General features: G+C 34.9%; 1 protein-coding gene across 1 annotated transcript in view; it reads right to left on the reverse strand.

The window, feature by feature from the left end:
* LOC145683407 (hemolymph lipopolysaccharide-binding protein-like) overlaps positions 1-10,997 on the reverse strand; it is a 258,619-nt gene extending 247,622 nt beyond the window's left edge. The window contains exon 1 of the mRNA XM_081754744.1: positions 10,901-10,997. Coding sequence (XP_081610870.1) covers positions 10,901-10,979 — 79 coding nt within the window. The 5' untranslated portion in view covers positions 10,980-10,997. The remainder of the gene's footprint in view (positions 1-10,900) is intronic.
* Between the last annotated feature and the right edge of the window lie 7,799 nt (positions 10,998-18,796).

The following is an 18,796-nucleotide window of genomic DNA, read 5'->3' on the forward strand; positions in this document are numbered from 1 at the left end:
ACCCGTAAAACAAATTCTGATTTTTTTAAGATAAATTGCCAATTGTTCAGTTGGCAACACTGTACGTAGAAAAGAGTAAACTAGTTGGAACTGGTAATTGTTAGCGAGCGGTTGAGAAGAGTGTTGTACGTTTAAATCAGAAACAATCAATATGTGGCGTTCAATGTGTGGTTAAAAGTTTTGTTTTTATTTTAATGCAGTTAGATATTAATTATTAAATCATAAAACGTGTTTATCTGTTCCATTTTCTTTGAACGCAAGGCAAGGAATTAAGGTAAAAAGTTTTGTTATTTTAGTACAGTAAGAAATTAAAGTTAACGTGGAAATGGCCTCCTGCAAACCAGTAGACAAGAACGAGTCCGTGACCTCTAGGCCAAAGTCAAGCAAAGTATTGCCGAGCGAAATGGAGTGTCCGATAATTGGACCGCCAAAGGACTTGAATCCTTGCCAACTTCCAACTATCCTCGATGTACTGCGATGTTGCTTAGAAGAGAGGTTCAACATTATAAATGCTGCAGGCAATGAGAAGGAACCAAGTTTTTCTGCTATTGCCGAAACAGTTGCAGTAAAAGTTGAGGAATTGTACCAAAAGTGTTCCATCCCATTTGTTAGTCACGACAGAGTTATCAAGATGATTGCAGGTTTCCACATGAAGTATCAGGCACTAAAGAAGAACTACAAGCGTGATAATGAGAAACCGCAATATGCCGCTAAACTGGATGAATTCATCAGGGAAGCTGGGGGAAACTTTTTGACATAGCTGCTTGCAAGTGCAAGGATTTCAAAACCTGCACTTGTGAAAAAATGAAAAAGGTTCCTCCACTTGAGCAACCCTTTCTTTTGGACCAGAGGACTGCGAGGAAAGGGAAGATTGGCTCCGTGGACAGGAATGAAACTAAAAGGATTCAGCGTAGAGAAGACAGAAGGAACCGTGGTTCCATAAGGAAAGAGAGGGCTCTTCGAATGGAGGATACCGATCAGCCGGACTTCGAATGTGAAACTATGCACATGCAGGAAGAGGATTCTGATTCAGATTCAGAGGAGATGCAGGCAATGGATCTGTCTGAGGCACTAACAGTAAGCAAGCAAACTGACGACCAGACCTGCTCTTCTGCCAACACCGCTACAATTACCCGCACGAACATTCCCATAATACAAAACATATCGTCATCGACATCACAAATGCGCTTCCATCTGGCGAAAACAGCTTTCGCTAGCGATGGGTTCGGCGTTTAGGACCGTGCCACGGCAGCTATTGCCACAAGTGTTCTGCAAGATCTAAAGCTCGTGAAACCAGGTGAAACAGTACTTGTAATCGATAAGAATAAGATTAGAAGAGAGAAGATGAAAGTAAGAGGTTTGCTTCAAGCTGGAAACGACACCAAGGTGAAAGGTCTTTACTTTGACGGAAGGAAAGACAAAACTATATACATTGAGAAAGAAGAGTCTAAGTCATATCGTAGGAGCAAGACTGTAGAGCATATTTCTCTTATCGAGGAGCCATGATCGGATTATGTCGGCCACGTTACACCCTCATCTGGCTCAGCTGATAGCATTTTCATGAAGGATAACTGCTTACATGGCGGATATTGGGGATGATCTGGAACATCTTATCGCTGTAGGTTGTAATTGTACGGCTATCAACACAGGTTTGAAAGGTGGGATCATTCGCCGTCTGGAAGAGAAGCTTAACAGACCCCTTCAGTGGCTGATATGCCTTCTGCACCTAAACGAGCTTCCGTTGAGGCATTTGTTTGAGCACTTGGATGGTGCAACCAGAGGTCCACGATCCTATGGGGGTGAGATTGGTCAGCAACTGGAGGGATGTCAGAGCCTGGCAGTAACGACCTTCGAAGCCTTAGATTGCGAGCTACCTAACGTCTCTGACGAAAAGTACCTGCTAGAAATTTCTCAAGCAGTGAAATCCGGAGTTTGCAGTGACGATTTGTCCAGGCGTTTTCCAGGGCACCTGTCACACTCCCGATGGCTTACGACAGCCAACCGCATTCTCCGTTTATACATAGCAACAGAGAATCCAACACCTCAGTTGAAGACACTGGCAGAGTTCGTCATGAAGTGCTACTTACCCGGATAGTTCACAATCAAGTGCAATAATTCAATCAAAGACGGGACCCGTAATCTCTGGAACATCATTCAAACCAGTAGATATTTGCCAATGAACATGAAGAACGTAGTGGATAAGGTCATCTCCCGAAACGCGTTGTTTGCTCATCCGGAAAACATGATCCTCTCCATGGTGACCGATAATAGGGCGCACATTTGAGAGTTGGGTCTCAGAAGAATTCTGAAAGCAAGGGAGCAAGAGGAGAGTGTTATCAGAGTGTTTGAAGTTCCTATAATCAATTTTGATGGAACAGATTATGTGGGTATTATTGACTGGATGAACTGCAAATTTACCTTGCCTCCAGTCATGCAGAATGTGGAGACAGACTTTATCAAGTCATTGATCCAAAATAAGGAAACAGTTGTGGACTGGGAATTTTCAGCCTTTCCGTGCCACACGCAGGCCGTTGAGCGTTGTGTGAGGGTGGTCACAGAAGCGTCCCAAATGGTATGTGGTTTCCAGAGAAGGGAGGGATTCATTCGTGCAAAACTGGCTAGTCAGGTTTCGAAGTTTGAACAATGAACGTCAAGAACTGAATAGTCAAATAAGTAGGTTTTGGTGATTTTTTTTTTGGGGGGGGGGGGCAGTTCGAAGGAACCTAAAGATATTCATTGACGTAGCTTGAATTTTCTTTACTGTTGCTAAAGACTATTAAAAGTGAATTTGTTATGCTGTCGGAAGTTACTTAATGTAAAACATTTTAAGAAATAAAATTAGTTCCAAAATCAGTATTTTGAATATTTGTAAAAAAAGGTAAAATTTTGTCATTTTGGGGAGTTCTGAGGAACCTAGAGATATTCATTGATATAGCTGAAATTTTTTACTGTTGCTAAAGACTATTAAAAGTGAATTTTAATTGCTGTCGGAAGTTGTTTAATGTAAAACATTTATGAAATATTTTTTTTAAAAGTGTTCTGATTAATTTTCAAATCTTTGGTAGCTCTGAGGAACCTCAATCTATTAACCGATTTTGTTGAAATCTCGCAGAGGTCATGAGGAAAGTTTACCGCAATATCGGAAGTCGATTCATCAACTTTCGATTTTTTCGGCCCACCCTAATATAGATAGATAGATAGATAGATAGATACATGGTGTCCCATAAGTCCGTTTAGGAAACTATTGAGGATCTCGCCAACCATTGAGGATACGAAAAAGTAATGAGAGCGCAATATTCGTTGGAAAGTATGTGTTTATCATTTTAAGTGTCGTAATTTTCGGAATTGGAAAACTAGTATCGGCTCTACCCCGGTATAACGCCCAATAGTAAAGAAAATGTAAAGATGCCACGTTTTTGTTGGACAACAATAAATGTAAATGCGTATGGTTTGAAGTATCCTGGACCAAGGAGAATAGAAGAGATGTTCTCAACGTAGGATGTGTAGAAGGATCACACGCAACGTCAATCCAAATCAGTGGCATCACCATCAGAAGGGGAGGTGGCAACACAAAAATATTTAGTTCAATTTATTCACATCAAAATGGCATTAATTGCTTAGTGTTGTCAACGAAATGAGACCAGAAAACAATTGAATAAAATTTGAATGAGCTTAAGAGCCGAAAATCATAAACTAGAGAAAAGTTGGTAAACATGAGTAAACATCGTAATACAAGTTAAAGAGGTACTACGACAATTTGAGTGCTCTAAAGGAGAAACAAAAACTTTCAAGCATTAAACTCCTTACAGATGTATTCCGCTTGGTACTAAGACAACTTCGAACGATGCAATTCGATTCTATTCATTGTGGCACTTAACTCCTGTCTCATTATTCGATTGTTATATCGTCTAGAAACCGAAGCGCCAGGTTACTAGATGACTTCAAAATAACAGATTAATTAGTTCGTTCCCAGCCGCCAGTAAGAACAGTCTAATTAAGGATGGCGATTACTAAAAGCAAACATTTTCGATACTACGAATGTCATTTTTTGAATTTTCTAAGGATTTATTGAACAACCCTTTTATAGCTCATCGGAGTCCATAAACAAATCTGTCCGTTGAATACAGCGTTAAAATGCAACTAAATGACTTTCACTGGACAAATCTAAAGACTAAGCTACCCTCTATTTTCAAAAATTAATTTATCTCAAATTCGTATTTCATTTAATTTCAAATAAAACGTTATATTTAAGCCGAAGGTTGGTAGAATTTAACTTCCTAATAAGTTTGCTTCACCAACAACCAAATGAAACTTCTTAGTGTGATATATATCGTGACACTTTTTTTTTATCATATCTGCAACATTAAGAAATAGGCATTGTGCCTGTAACATCCTGTCTCCACTCATTATCTGATGAGTTACATAGAAAGAACTTATTTATTAGACACTATCAATATCGGCTATCTGGGACAAGGGTTATATTCCACATCTGACCAGTGTTAACTTTTGGCCTTTTTCAACTCGTATTTCTTCCTGTTATCTATATTAAAAGTCTCTTCATATCGTCTTTCGTTCGATCTTCATCTCCTGTTAAACAATTATATAGGGCAAGATTTTAATGTGTATGGGTAACAAAGAGTATCTCTGAAGATCAAACACGCGGTTACTCGCTTAAAATGCTTCTCGAAGAAACTGTTTAAAAATTACCACATTGATTTTTACTCGTTAAAGCCAGGAATCAACGTACAGTTCTCACTTTCGTAGGATACTTTATTTTGGCAATTTAGAGTTTGGGCTTTCATTGGCAGAAGAAATTAGGTTAGCTTTTTTTACTAGTCTTTTTAGTAGTCTTACTAGTCTACTGCTCTTTTTCAACATTTTGTCTGAGGTTTGAACCATGATGGCATAAGTACGTCCTTCTATTAGTCAGATGCGTTCCCGACTTAGCAAGGGCTAACTGTATAGGAAGTGGAAAATACTCTACAGGAAGTAAAAGAAGAAAATAAGAGGAAATGACTAAATTGGGAATGTACCAGTTCGAAGTTGCGTTATTTGATGGGAATTTACGTTGAAGGTTGGAAGAAGCAGGAGGAAGCCATAAAATATTGGAGAAAGTGCCAATTAGTGATTTCGTTAAACGAGCATAGAGCCACGATACTCCTATATTTTGAATAAGGGCCAGTTTCGCACGTATCAAGCACGAGCAGAACGCCTCTCATCTTTCACTTCGCGTTTAGTTCTATGTTCCGTTGTTTGTCAGTGTTTGAATTGTGTATTGCATTCAAGTAGTGTTTTGAATTGGCACCCGTACGTCTTCGTGTGTATGAATAATAGTTTGTGGAATAATATTCACCTGGGAACAAAGTGGAAACTGTATTCACGATACCAGTTTGAGTATACGTGCGGCTACAGAATATTCTCATATAGTTGTTAATGAATGGCAAGTTTTTAAGAACTTTTAAGGATACTGGGAACGTTTTGTACCGAAGTCGCTCTGGCATACCCGACGATGGCACACTCAATGAAACTGTGGCTAAGGTTACGAGCAGAAGAACGCGATCAACACTAAAGATGCCCCAAACGAGTAATACTAGCAGAATTTCTGTACAAAAAATTCTGAGCAAATATCACTTTCCTCCCTTCACGGTACATTTCGCGCAGAAGGTGCATGCAGCTGATGTATACCCAGAATGTGAACTGAGTGAATGCGTTACATGTACCCATTATAAACAATTCAAACTTGTGGCTAAGATAATGTTTTTCGACAAGGCTACATTTCATTTTAACTTCGTAGAATTCGCGCTTCCGAAGTAACGCGCGTATTCGCGTACGTTAAAAAGAACCGCATGAACACAACGTGTTGAAAATAATCTTTCAAACATTTTCATCTATTAGAAAGAAAATTTTGTATTTCGGATTAGAAGGGAGTAAATATTTTACAGTAGCGACAACTAGAACCTACTGTTTTTCTTGTTTAGAATAAAATATGTTATTTTTGATCCATAAGTCTTTAGATAGATAACTGCACACTGGTTATTGGAACTTCTAATTCTGAGGATGATATTTGTTCTTGTATGAAAATACAAAACTTTTTTCTTTATTAAAACACATATTGCTGTTGAATTCTTTGGTTTGTCAAAAATTAGGAACGTAATACAAAATAACTATTATAATTACTATATAAACATAACAATAAAATTTACATAACACTTTAGATCTCTTTATAACCTTCTCCTCCGTTCTTTTAAGCTGTTCATGGCTACTTTCCTGTTTTCCCACACTTTGCAACATTTTGTTAACCCTGTCGAGCTCTCTTCTGCCCAATTTTTTTAAATGTATTAATGTTTATAAAGCTTAAAACGCCTCGAAACCAAATTCACCAGTAAACCGAAACTTCACTTGAAAAACAATACCAAGCTAGTCGCTTGCGCTGGAAAACTCCAGAAAGTTACTAATCAATTAGTAGCAGTTAAACTAAGCAACTGAAAACAGAGTGAGTGAGCATGAGTCTGCAACGAGTTAGGGTTATTTTTCTACACTGTATGACAATTTGTCCACAACAAGATGGACATCAATTCAAATATATTCTACACTAAGCATAGTTGATGCATTGTTTTAAACGTCTCCGAACTTTCCAACAGATAAGTGACTTAATGTGAATGGGCTAAATGAGTGCGGTAGTCCTTGTGTGTGTGTGTGTGTTGCAGTCCTTGCTTCTCATATCATTGATTTGCCATAGGAAGAAGGATAGTAGGTCATTGTCTCTCATCAGACGAATGTTCCTATGATGCTTCTCAAATACTGTCTTCAACATTTTTTAATTCCTTTCCAACGACATAAGTAGTATTGCTCCCGAGAACTGATAATTCTTGTGAATAGTCTTGTTTCGAAAAATCATAAACAACACTAGGCAATCATTAAACGAAATGAAATGAGGTAATAAGTGTACGAGAGAAGCCGAGATCTGCAAATGAATGATGATTCTCACAATCCGTCAAACTGTACTTATTTATTTATTTTTTAAATGAAATGACAAGGACAAATTGTGCCTAAACTCCAAAGTCACATCCGGAATTTTGGTGAGTCCCTACAGCAGCAGCTCGACAAGAGATAAATCATCTGTCTCGTTTGAACTCATCTGGAAACAGGCGCTTCTATTTCTCGAAGATTCAAGAATTGAACAATAAGACTAATGCCAGAACAAGTAAAATTGAAGGGTATTACGATAACTCATGTTTATATACTTTTATGTTATTATTGAGTTTGGTCTCTTAAGCCCTTTCAAGTTTTATTCAATTGTACTCTTGTTATATCTTGTTGATGATGATAGCGGATCTGCCTTGAATTAACGTTTCGGGTGATCCTTCTACATATCCTTCATTATTACCATCCCTCATATTCTCCCTGATTGAGGATACTTTAAACAAACTCACTTATTTTCATTATCTTTAGTAATTACTGAGGTGGCCTATGTAAACGGACTTACGGATATTCTGTATAAATATTTTCAAGAAACCTTTATTTTTAACCCTGTAAGAGTTGAGGTATTTATGTGGCATTTTTGTTCGATTACTCAATTCGAGGATGGTACATAGTAAAAATCGACTTATTTAGGGAGCGAATGTTTTCCAACAGGAAAGCAAGTCTCAGAGTATTTTAAAATACTACCCAACTTTCGGTCTCATAAGAGTGCATCGTTCACATATGATAATGATCTATTTGTGAGTCTTCACAACATCTGTTCATGCTCCTTTACATACACAAGTGAAAGACGTCATGATAAAAGTCGGCAAGCGGTATCATGCAAAGGATATGTTTTCGATACTTTTCTGAATATCTTTCACCGTTTGCTAGATTTCAGCCTAAAAGCGATAGTAGTTTGTAATTCACGTAAGATCAGTGTTTTCTTTCTTCTTGCATGCTGTATGTTAAGCAAATATATTTCAATCACAACTAATTACTATTCCATCATGACTTGTTTCCATATTGTACAAAAAAAATAACATAGTGTAGAAGGCGATGTATGTAATCATGAAAAACAATCCCGCAACACAATAACTGTATCTTCATCAGACGTCCACTCCTTCTTGCTCCTTGTCAATTGCTCGTCTCTTCAGACATCAACTTTTAATTAGGCTTTGCCTCTTCAATAAAAAGGAACACTCGTGTCTTTCACTTTTCAAGTTTTAGCTGCACACATATGTCCCATGAAAAGTTTAATTTTCTGCTGGACATATTCTTTCCTCTGATTATAATTCTTATTTTCCTTATTAATTTGTTCATTTTCGTTTCTCTTCCTTTCCGTTTCTTCTTCTTAATGTACAATATTGCCTCACTCTTTATTTATCGCCAATCCCGCATTCCAATTCATCACTTTGTGTTCTGCCTTGGCTTTTCCATTTTCTCACCAATGTTCTCTTCTCTATTCTATGGACACTGCTCAGTCCCATCTTATCCTGCGGTTTCTTTCTTTCTGATGCTTATATATCAAATTGTTGTCCCTTTTCTATCTTTCATAATCCTTGTGTGATTTTATGCTTCCTTCTACGTTCTTTTTGTTGCTCCAATACAAATACGTATTGTTACACTCTGCGCATCAAATATACTACTCCGCTTTGACCTGAATCCGCTATCGCTTTTCTCTTGTTCATTTTCTGACTACTTCAACTATTTTGCATTCTTCTTTCCCGTTTGTCCTAATTCCTGCTTTCCGAAGCATTATGTTTATTTCTGTGTTTCTTTGATTAGACTTTCTATAACAAGACATTTTGTAAGTAGAAGGACTGTAAGTAGGAGAGAAACTCGGGTTTCATGAACAGCTGCCTCGTGACCATTAGGAACACAAACACCAAGCTGGTGAGGGGATAAAAAGTTTTTAATTGTCTCACGTATTCTGAAGCAAATTATTTTTGACGATATTCTTCGCCAAACATTCCCAACTGCTATGGGCTGAATACTACCATCCTTTTCTTTCAGAGCTGTAAGTTTGGCACCGAAATACAGCGGGCAAACTTCCATTGGTACTTTTCCAGAAATTGTTAAATTAAATTGATCACAAAAGGATTTTATGAGTTTTTTTTCCCTTCGATTCCAGTATTTGACAAGAAAGAAAGTATTTAAGAATTGAAGGACGAAGCCCATCTAGATCTTCCGAGCTAACTGACAGAAAGGAGTTAATTGCTTCTTGAACGTCCATAGTCAAAAATGCTTGAAAGTGTATTGATCATCAGGAAGATTCGAGGCAATGAAACTGTCAGGGTGGGCAGGATGTTTCTCAAACAGGGTCTCCAAAACATAGGTATCCAGATCCACAACCGTATCATCAGAAATTAAAAGACGTACTGCTCTACGTATGTCGCTATCGGCAAGTTTATTCTCTACAGCCTTCAAGTTAGAAAATTTATGGTTTAATAGAGAAGTGCTCATCTTTGTTGGAGGCCAGGTTAAAGCGTCATGGCCAAACTTGCACCAGAGGCAAACTCGCTGCTTCACCAAGATGTCAGATTCTTTACCTGATTGTTTGGGAGTACTAAATGCAACAAATGGAAATATTTTTGTATCATTTGAAGTGGTTATATGTTTTAACACTTCTATGAGTGCATCAGCCACTGTTGATCAAGCATGTCTTGCAACACGTCTTAAAATATGTGTCGATGACCTTACTGGCAGTAATATCTTGCCCAGGTTAAATATAGTAAAAACTTTTGTGTTATTACTGCTGTTAGCGTCGGTAGCACTTGCAGATTTACTCTGAAGGCAGGCATTAGAAGTGGATATCAGAGAAAATGTCATCGTTACATAAACCCGATGTTTGTTACTATTATGTATAGGTAGGCCTCAAGCACATATATAATATTTTCCACAATGAGAACAAGGCAATGGATTGCACTTCTAGAAGCATCAGGGAAACAGTTACCATTGCTAGCATTTTGCACTGAATCATTATTTATAAAAGCTGGCATCTTTCCAGATTGCGAAGCACTTCCGTCACTTGAAGATTCTATTAGTTTAGTTTACTACGTAAACATGTTTTAATTAATCAGGCCATTTTATGAATTAAATATAGGTATTGTTATTTCAATTTCAAAAGATATTTGAAAAATTAACAAACATATGGCGACATTTTAACTGAAATTTTGATATTAGTAAAATCGGTTCTTCTGATCCGATTTAGACGTGGATTTCACGAAATTGATGCTTAGATATTCAATGATCCACGTATAACACTTTAGTGCACCAATTCATATGTCTTCATGCATTAATACTCGACGTTGATGCAATATATATATATATATATATATATATATATATATATATATATATATATATATATATATACTACAAACATTTCTTTATATCAAAGTAGAGTTGGGCATTAAGATTGTTAGGAATTGTAATATTGTCATTTCTACCTTCATTTCTTTCGAAGTGTTTATGATACTATTCAAATTGTGCTGCAGTATTGAATAACCTTGAAAATTAAACTTTAAGAAAATAATTTTCAATGTGTATCCTACAATATAAAAGTATTTGTAGATCGAAGCATTTGAAATGGTGAAGAGTTGAATCAGTTGCATATAATGCACTTTTGGATAAATACTTTTTCTTAAAAATGTAGTGTAGGAAATCACTGTGAACGCACAACTAATTTATACGAATATTATAAGCAGAATGTGTAAGGTTTGTAATAATGTTTTGACTGAACTTGCCTATGAACATTTGATCATGTAACTTAAAACGTGTTTTAGAAATTAAGATTTCAATAATAATTGAATAAAATCAATCTGTAGAAGTAAAATAATCAAATAAATGATTAAAAGTTTTGTTTATTTAACAAAGACATAATCTAATGAAGTTTATTAGCATATTTTAACGAAACAGCAGTCTACTTGTTACTTACCCTCTCTTTTCGAGTAACATATATCCTGGTGAATGTCTGAAATTACAAAAAAAATTACATCAGCATGCTCGAATATCATGTGTGTTTCTATTCGTGATTTCCTTGTTATATTTGTTTAGGAATTATATTTGTACCTGGACAATTGATGTATATTCAATATAAATGTATGTTGTCAAGATATGGAAGGATAATTACTATTCAATATTATCCATTGAAACAAATATTTTTACTTTATCATATACACATACAGTATTTTTATTTCTGCTTTTTCTTGCTCATTGTCATGTTACGTCATGAAACGTAATGTTACATCGAGACATAAATGTTTTGTTTAAGATAGGTAGTTTCAGGATGTATGGATTAGTTTACATGTTATACTTACCTCTGTTGTAGATAATATGTATTTTTCAGATGTGAAATAACTAGTATTCTTAATTTCATAAATTACAGTAAATTGTGAAATTGTGGAACCCCAATATTTAAACATGAAGTGTTACATGCATTATTTTCAGTTCAAATAAGGATACAGAAGATTGGATCGAAATTAATTTTTATTTTGAACCTATAATGAACATGTCAATGTCACTGCACCTTTTATCATTTATTTCATTAAACGAAATGTTGTAACTAATCAGAGAAACAGTTCATCTACTTCCTCCTTTAATTGAAGGATAATACCATTAATGACTTATATCGAACACTCTATTTCAAGGTGGAACGCATTGTTCATAATCATAAAAACGTTTATATTTCACCACTTTGTCAATAGTAATAAATATTGGAAGTTGAGCATGTAATAAATTTAAAACATTTTTGGTACTGGAAACCGGTAAGGACTGTGAAAGTTGATCTCAGTGAAAATGTTGAAATTGAGCATTTAACTTTAGAAAGCTATCCTCTGGTATTGGTCCAATTCTAGACTTCAGTTGATAACGAAACATGTTTCTGTAATGTTGATTTACTTAAGCAAACGTACACACAAACAGATACACCAAACCTAACTGGCACACGTATACACATCAATTTTGGTGCCGTCCTCTTATCATGGAGGGCATTACAGCTATTACAAAAGAATATGAATATAGCATTTTTCATACAATTTTGTATGAAGTTCTCGAAGACGACTTTGAGTGCTAACGGAAGTCGAAACTGTTGGTTGGCACCATATATGTTTCCGCCTTCATGGATTTTAGATATTTTTTTCTTTATTTTACTGAAAACTCGGCTTTCAAATTTATTAAATAATAAGCATTTTCCCAGACTGTCAAACTTTGGAATATTCTCCTGGCTTTCATAAAATTAATAGGAGATTGTCAGATTTTTTTTCACAAAATTCCTATATCTATTTCGGAGAATTATTTTAATTTACCGTACTTGTTCAGATGTAATACAACCTTTTCGATTGATGAAAGTGTTATTGTAATTTAATATAACGGAGACATGCTATCAACTATAATAGATATTGGATATAAATGTTCTCATGTTCTACTTAACGCATATATTCTCACTGCCTAAAATGTTGGGAGATATATTTCCGATTTTTTAATAGCAAATATAGAAACTCTTTATAACTCTATTACTTATGAATCATTGGTTGGAGTATCTGGATACATTTCGACATTCGGTTAGAGATCGTCTTTTGTTTCCTTTGTGTGTTTTATAGTCAGGAATTTTCTAAAAGCAAGAGGCAATGTCAGGCCATAAAAGTTAAGATATTAAAGTACTAACATTTAGATCTTTCATGTTTTTATTAATTTGTTGTTTTCAAACTTCTGTAATTTGGGAATAATTACATATTTGGTGATTATTATTATAATCCACTGTTTCAACAAAAGCCTTGGTGCCCCAAAAATGGTGCAGTGGAAACTACAGGCATGGCTATTGTGAGAACCCTGCTACCCAAATATTGCGGCATTCGTAACACCAGAGGTGGTTAACATTTGGGCATTTCCTAGTTTACACCTTGGGTATATTTCTAGTTGTGTCATTTAGGACTCATTTAAGCAAAAGAACTCACAATTGGAGGACAAAGACAGCGGGGACGAGGATTGTCAAAGTGCAACAATAAGCAACCTATCTGGTAATAAGCTTAGTGCAAGCACTGATCTTGAAATTAGAAGAATTACGAACTAACGAAATGCGACTATTTTTCGCGATTCTTTTGCTTAGTAGGTATTGTACGTTTTGCAGGTATCGTTTGTATTGGGACCTGGGTGTAAATAACCAAGTGTTGGACTAACTAATTCCATTTTTAGAAATCGATTTGAAGACATATTGCGTTATCTACATGTTTGAGATAATATTAAGCTTGACTACAGTGATAAATTCAGTAAAATTCATCCACTATGGACCATGCTAAACGAACGTTGGTTAAATTGCTTTCCCAAAGATTCATATATGAGCATTGATGAGTCCATGGTACCATACTTCGGGCACCATGGTTGTAAGCAACATCTTCAAAGAAAACAGATAAGATTTGGGTTTAAAATATGGGACATGTGTACACGTTTAGAATATTTAATTTCGGCATAACCTTATCAGGTTGCTTCGATGGAAAACACAAATATATAATTTGAGGTGTAAGGTTCAGTTGTTTTAAATCTAGTTGAAAGACTTCCATCAGGAGAAGGATCCAGCATATTAAATGTCATGATGGAATAGGGGCTGTGCGGAAGAACAGAATGGAATAGGCACCTCTAAATGAACTGGAAGAAATAAACTCTCTCGTGGATTGTATGATCAAGTTACAGAAATTTCATCAGGTGTAACTATTGTCAGGTACAAAGACAATAATGTTGTAAATATTGCTTCGAACAAGGTAGGTGTGGCTCCACTAGGGCAAACTAAACACTGGAGTGAAGTAGGGTAAACGAAAACTGATGTTGATCAACCAGCGTGCGTGCAGAGTGCAATATGTATATGGTTGGCGTGATTTAATGAAAATATTGACGCATATAGGGTGTCTGTTCGAATGAAGAAATGCAACTGGACCTTTGAAATCATCAATGTGCAAGGCATATCACCTATATAGGCTAACACAGAGTGGAAGCAAAAAATTGCATGAGCTACTTGGATTTTACTAGAATAGTGGTTCAACCTTATCTGGCAATGTATACTGTATAACTGCTAATGGGTAGAACACTTCAATTAGTGCCAGCAAGGAAACGTGTTCCAAAAAAAGCTCGACTGCACGGAAAAGGACATGGTGTTGGTGCGAGTCAGACATAGAAAGATGTGGACAATGCCACAAGAATTCAACAAACATATGTGTGAAATGTGAACTTAAACTTCATGCTAAGTGCTTCCTTGCATTAAACTCCTAATGATCGTAGCACAAAGCGTTTTCTTACATTTAGGTATTATTTTCTATTTGCAGACATTTTTGAATGTCTGTAAAATGTTTAATTGTGTTTTTTGTAATGGCAGATTTCATTCCTGCATGTCTAAAGTTGTTAATTCTTATATTTTCTTAAGGCTCAGATGTTCTAACAGTGTATAAAGTAATACTAAAGACTTCATTAGATCTCTAGGGATAATATTAAGACTACATTTAATAAAGTTCATATTATGCATAATATAAATTGAGTTCACAAAAACATTCATGGCTATCTAGTATTAATTTTTGCCTAACCTTCATTTCCCACTGCCCCATTTCTGGAGCTATATTGTATCAGGTGACCCGTACCCTGCAGTTTCCACTGCCCCATTTTTGGAGCGTACTCTCCGCGCAAAGGTTTATGGTCAGAAAAATAAATAACAGCTTTTTTCATGTTACATGAAACCTGATGAATAGATAAATAAAATAGAATTAAAAACTGGATAAAAATATCTTGAGAATATATGGGTTAATTATTTCCTACTTTTCTTGTTAACTCTTTCCCCCTTTCTCTCTACAGTCCTGGCATCGTAATAATAATCCCAGACAGCCATTGGGCTAAACTTGTTTCAATATATTTGTACACTAAATTGGAAGTACTTCGGTTCTGAAAATAAAGCATTTAATTTTAATGACCCTTAACTAACTTCAATGAGGATGATTTGATAACACCAGAGACATACCTGATATAATATTAATAAAAAATCAAATTACTTAGTTTGTATCACAAAGCAGATTCCTTATTATCATCTTTTTTCTTGTACTTTTATTAGGTAACAGTTCGTTATTGAAGTTTTAGCCATGTATAATTAAAGTACAAACTCTGTGGAAAGTTCACAAATTTTAACAATTTAAAGTTTGAATCCAGACCTATTGTAGGGTTGTGGCAGAGCGAGTAAAAACATCACTCATGTTTATTAGATCTGGCCTCATGTTACTAATGTACATCGCCAAGCCAGGTCCATCATATTCTTCCTAACAACACATACGTTATAGCTTTTAGGTTCAATTCTGTTTCATAAAGTTTGTGCATCCTCACAGTAGCTAAAAGAAGCAGACGAAGAGTCGATGCTGACTAAAATAAGAAACTTTCCACTACAGGCAAGTCTAATTTCAAGGAAATAATTATATCATCTTTGAATGGCAATGTATAGATAAAACTATATATGTTGATGCTGATATCTGTCAGACCCCACTTCAGTTTTTCAGCTTCTATATATTCACAAGATGCAGTTCACAATATAACAGAAAAAAGTAATATGTAAGCTTTTGAAAAAGATTATCAGTTTTAATATTACAGAGAATTATGTTTGCGTCTTTATTGATGAAACGGCCCACATTTTACGTTTGGAATATTTAAAGAATTCCTATCGGTGATGTTCTAACAATTCTAGAAAAAATATATTATGAAGCAATAAATATGAAAAATTTATTCAGTATTTTTATTGCAATGATAAAAATTTTCTTAATTGCAAATGATCGACTCTTCACATTACATCTGTTATTGATAGATTGAACGAAATCTTCCGGTGCGCGGAGATCTTGAAGAATGTTTATAAATTTATGAATGTGTCATTCCGCAAAATAGAAATACAATGAGAAACACTATATAAAGAGAAAGCTAATGAAATCTGATTTCAAAAATTGAGCAATTTTTGTCTCCTTTGGCATTATGTTATCCTTCAAAAGGTATTTAGGTAAAGAAAAAAATGAATAATTCAGCCTTGGGGTTTAGAACACCTTATACCACTGATTACAACAGCAAGAATTCCACCTAATGTCGGATTGAAATTATATCGCTAATTGTTTTACACCCGTGAAAGACGTGAGATTTGTATCTGTGAAGCTTATTGTGCCACTGATATAATACGGGAAACCAAACAGAGAAATGTCCGTTTTAAACACCAAAAAAAAATTATAAAATAGCACGTGAAAGTTGTGATTTTCGATGTATATCTGGTGATAATGTTTACAAAAGTTGATCACTACTAGTAACTGCAAATAATTTCTTCGGTGCTCCTTCTTGTGTTTAACAATTAGTGTATTATCTAGCACAGTAATTTGAAAAGTTGCTTGATTCGAAGTATGACCCTTTTTCAAAGAGGACACAAAATCGACAAATTTGATCAAATTTAATGTTCTGACTTGAATCCGACACAAATATCTCAATTGGAAGTCGAAAGGTGAGCACAATCAATAACCATTCCCCTGTTTTGACTAATAATTTGAAGAATACAATTAAATCACTTAAGTAAAATATAACCTTACAGATCTAGGAAAGTATAATTGGTAAAATGTTCCAGATTTAGAGATGCCAACATTTTATGACACCTTTTGAAAATTAACTTAGGAAATATTTATAGCAAACATGTTTTAATAGCAGTTTTATTATTAGAATGTAAGGAATACTAACATCTTTTACCCCAAATACATTTTCATACTTCAAAATTTGTGCATCTTTAGTGATTGCTATTTAGAGATCTCAGTAACGATATGTCTGCTATCGTGTGCAATATGTCTTGTAAAATAAGCCTGGTATGCTTAATTTATTCAAGATTGCTTTTACTTGGGAAGTAGCCTAGATATACGTAGATAATCTTTCGTTCTTCCAGGTATATTTAGAAAACTGTACATGTAACATCAACGGAGAAACAACGGAATGTAATCCCGAAACACGTAGATACTGCACTACTGGCGAGTGAAGGACCACATAGAGAATAGCGGAACTACGTTATTGACTAACATATTTGTTTTCTTACAGATTAGGATACAGATTATACCTGAGAAACTACGCCTACATTTATATTAAGCTTACTTCATTTCTCTTTATTTCATTCTACAGATTGAATTATGATTTCAAATTACACATCCGCACTATCATGTTCATGTTTATCCATATATTTATTAATAATGCTAAATGTTCAATTAATAATTAATTTTTGAACCTAGTGAACGCTATCTATGAAACCTAAGCAGTTAATGTAAATTATTGTAGTGGATATTGTAAAAAGTTTCCCCTGCGTATAAACATGTATCGTTCCACGATTAATGTAATTTCATTTTACATCAAAAACAAGTAAAAATACCTGTTATAATACGAAACCTTCATATCTCCTATTTCTCGAAGTTTTGAAGAAGTAAAACGTTGAGGAAAACATCACATTATCATTATGTTCATGTTACTTCATCGGAACAAATGAAGAGAAATCCAGATGTATATACAGTTAAAACAAAAACAAATTAAAAACTGTTTAAAATCGACCATGTCTGATACAGTCAGATGTGGTATTGAAGTTAGTAAACTGTTGGAATAATCCATTTAGAATATCAAGTTAAATCTTTGCGTTCTGGGCCCCACGTTTTTGCAATGTGGCATAAAACAGACGGTAGGCATGAGAAATGAACGAAATATTGAAATGAAAAAAGTAGGAGAAAACTGGAAAACCGCTTAAAAATGCGTACAGTTTTGTTTAACATAACGAACACTTGGCTTGAACCGAAATCGAGACAGCAAACCCGGTAATGGCAGCAGAAATCTCAAACACTGAGTCGCCGCAGCCCATGTCAGTATTGATAGTAGTGTATTTAAGTACTAAATAATCCTGGTTATTTTTAGAATTCATTTTATAAGGCGTAAGAAATTTTTTCCACTTACGAAACAATATTCTAAATGCTTTCACATTTGTCCATTGCATTCAGCCATTCTTAAAAGCTTTTTGTTATATGTTTCTTTCTTATCTATGTAATATTCCTTTTTAGAGCAAAAATCACATCTATGCCATTCTCTCTTTTATTATTATTATAACATAATGGACATAGTATAAAGGAAACGAATATATGAAAAATTGCATTACCAGAAACCTTGATAACACTGGGAAATTTTCCAAAGAAAATGATTCCATTAAATATTCCTCAAACGAAAAAAAAGTATTTAAAAACAAAACACTACTTTGTTTTGATTCTTGCAGTCGAGCCAACATTTCTCTTGGTATATAATATCCTTTTATTACTTCTAGTTTTGCAGTCATGTTTAAGACATGTATGTAAAATGACATATTGGGTTGTACAATGCAGCAGAAGGCTGAAATTAACAATTATCTCACAGTAACGTATCACCCCACCTTTCAACACATATATTTTAGCATCAATTCTCTTATTGCTACTTTATTTAATTCCATTATATAAATCACACCGTGTGCGTGGGTTTTCTCGGGGTTCTCCCGTTCCCTACCATTTTCTTCATTCCGCCATTTCATTAGATACTCATCATCAACGTCTCCTTTAGCCTAACCGGCATATCCGTGGGACGTAAAACTCAAAGATTTCATTTCATTTTTGTACTATATGAATCTAAGGCTTACGACTAATTTCTAAATTTATTTTTCTAATATGCTTTTTACTAAATAAAATATGATTATAATCTTTAATCTTATATGGTTAAAATATTTTTCACAACACAAATCTCCTAAACGTATTAGGTATGTTAAATTTCTTTCCTTCTTTTGCATCTCTTTGTATTT

Source organism: Thermobia domestica, chromosome 4, assembly GCF_964235325.1.
Source record: "Thermobia domestica chromosome 4, izTheDome1.hap1.1, whole genome shotgun sequence".
In the NCBI taxonomy this organism is placed as follows: domain Eukaryota; kingdom Metazoa; phylum Arthropoda; class Insecta; order Zygentoma; family Lepismatidae; genus Thermobia; species Thermobia domestica.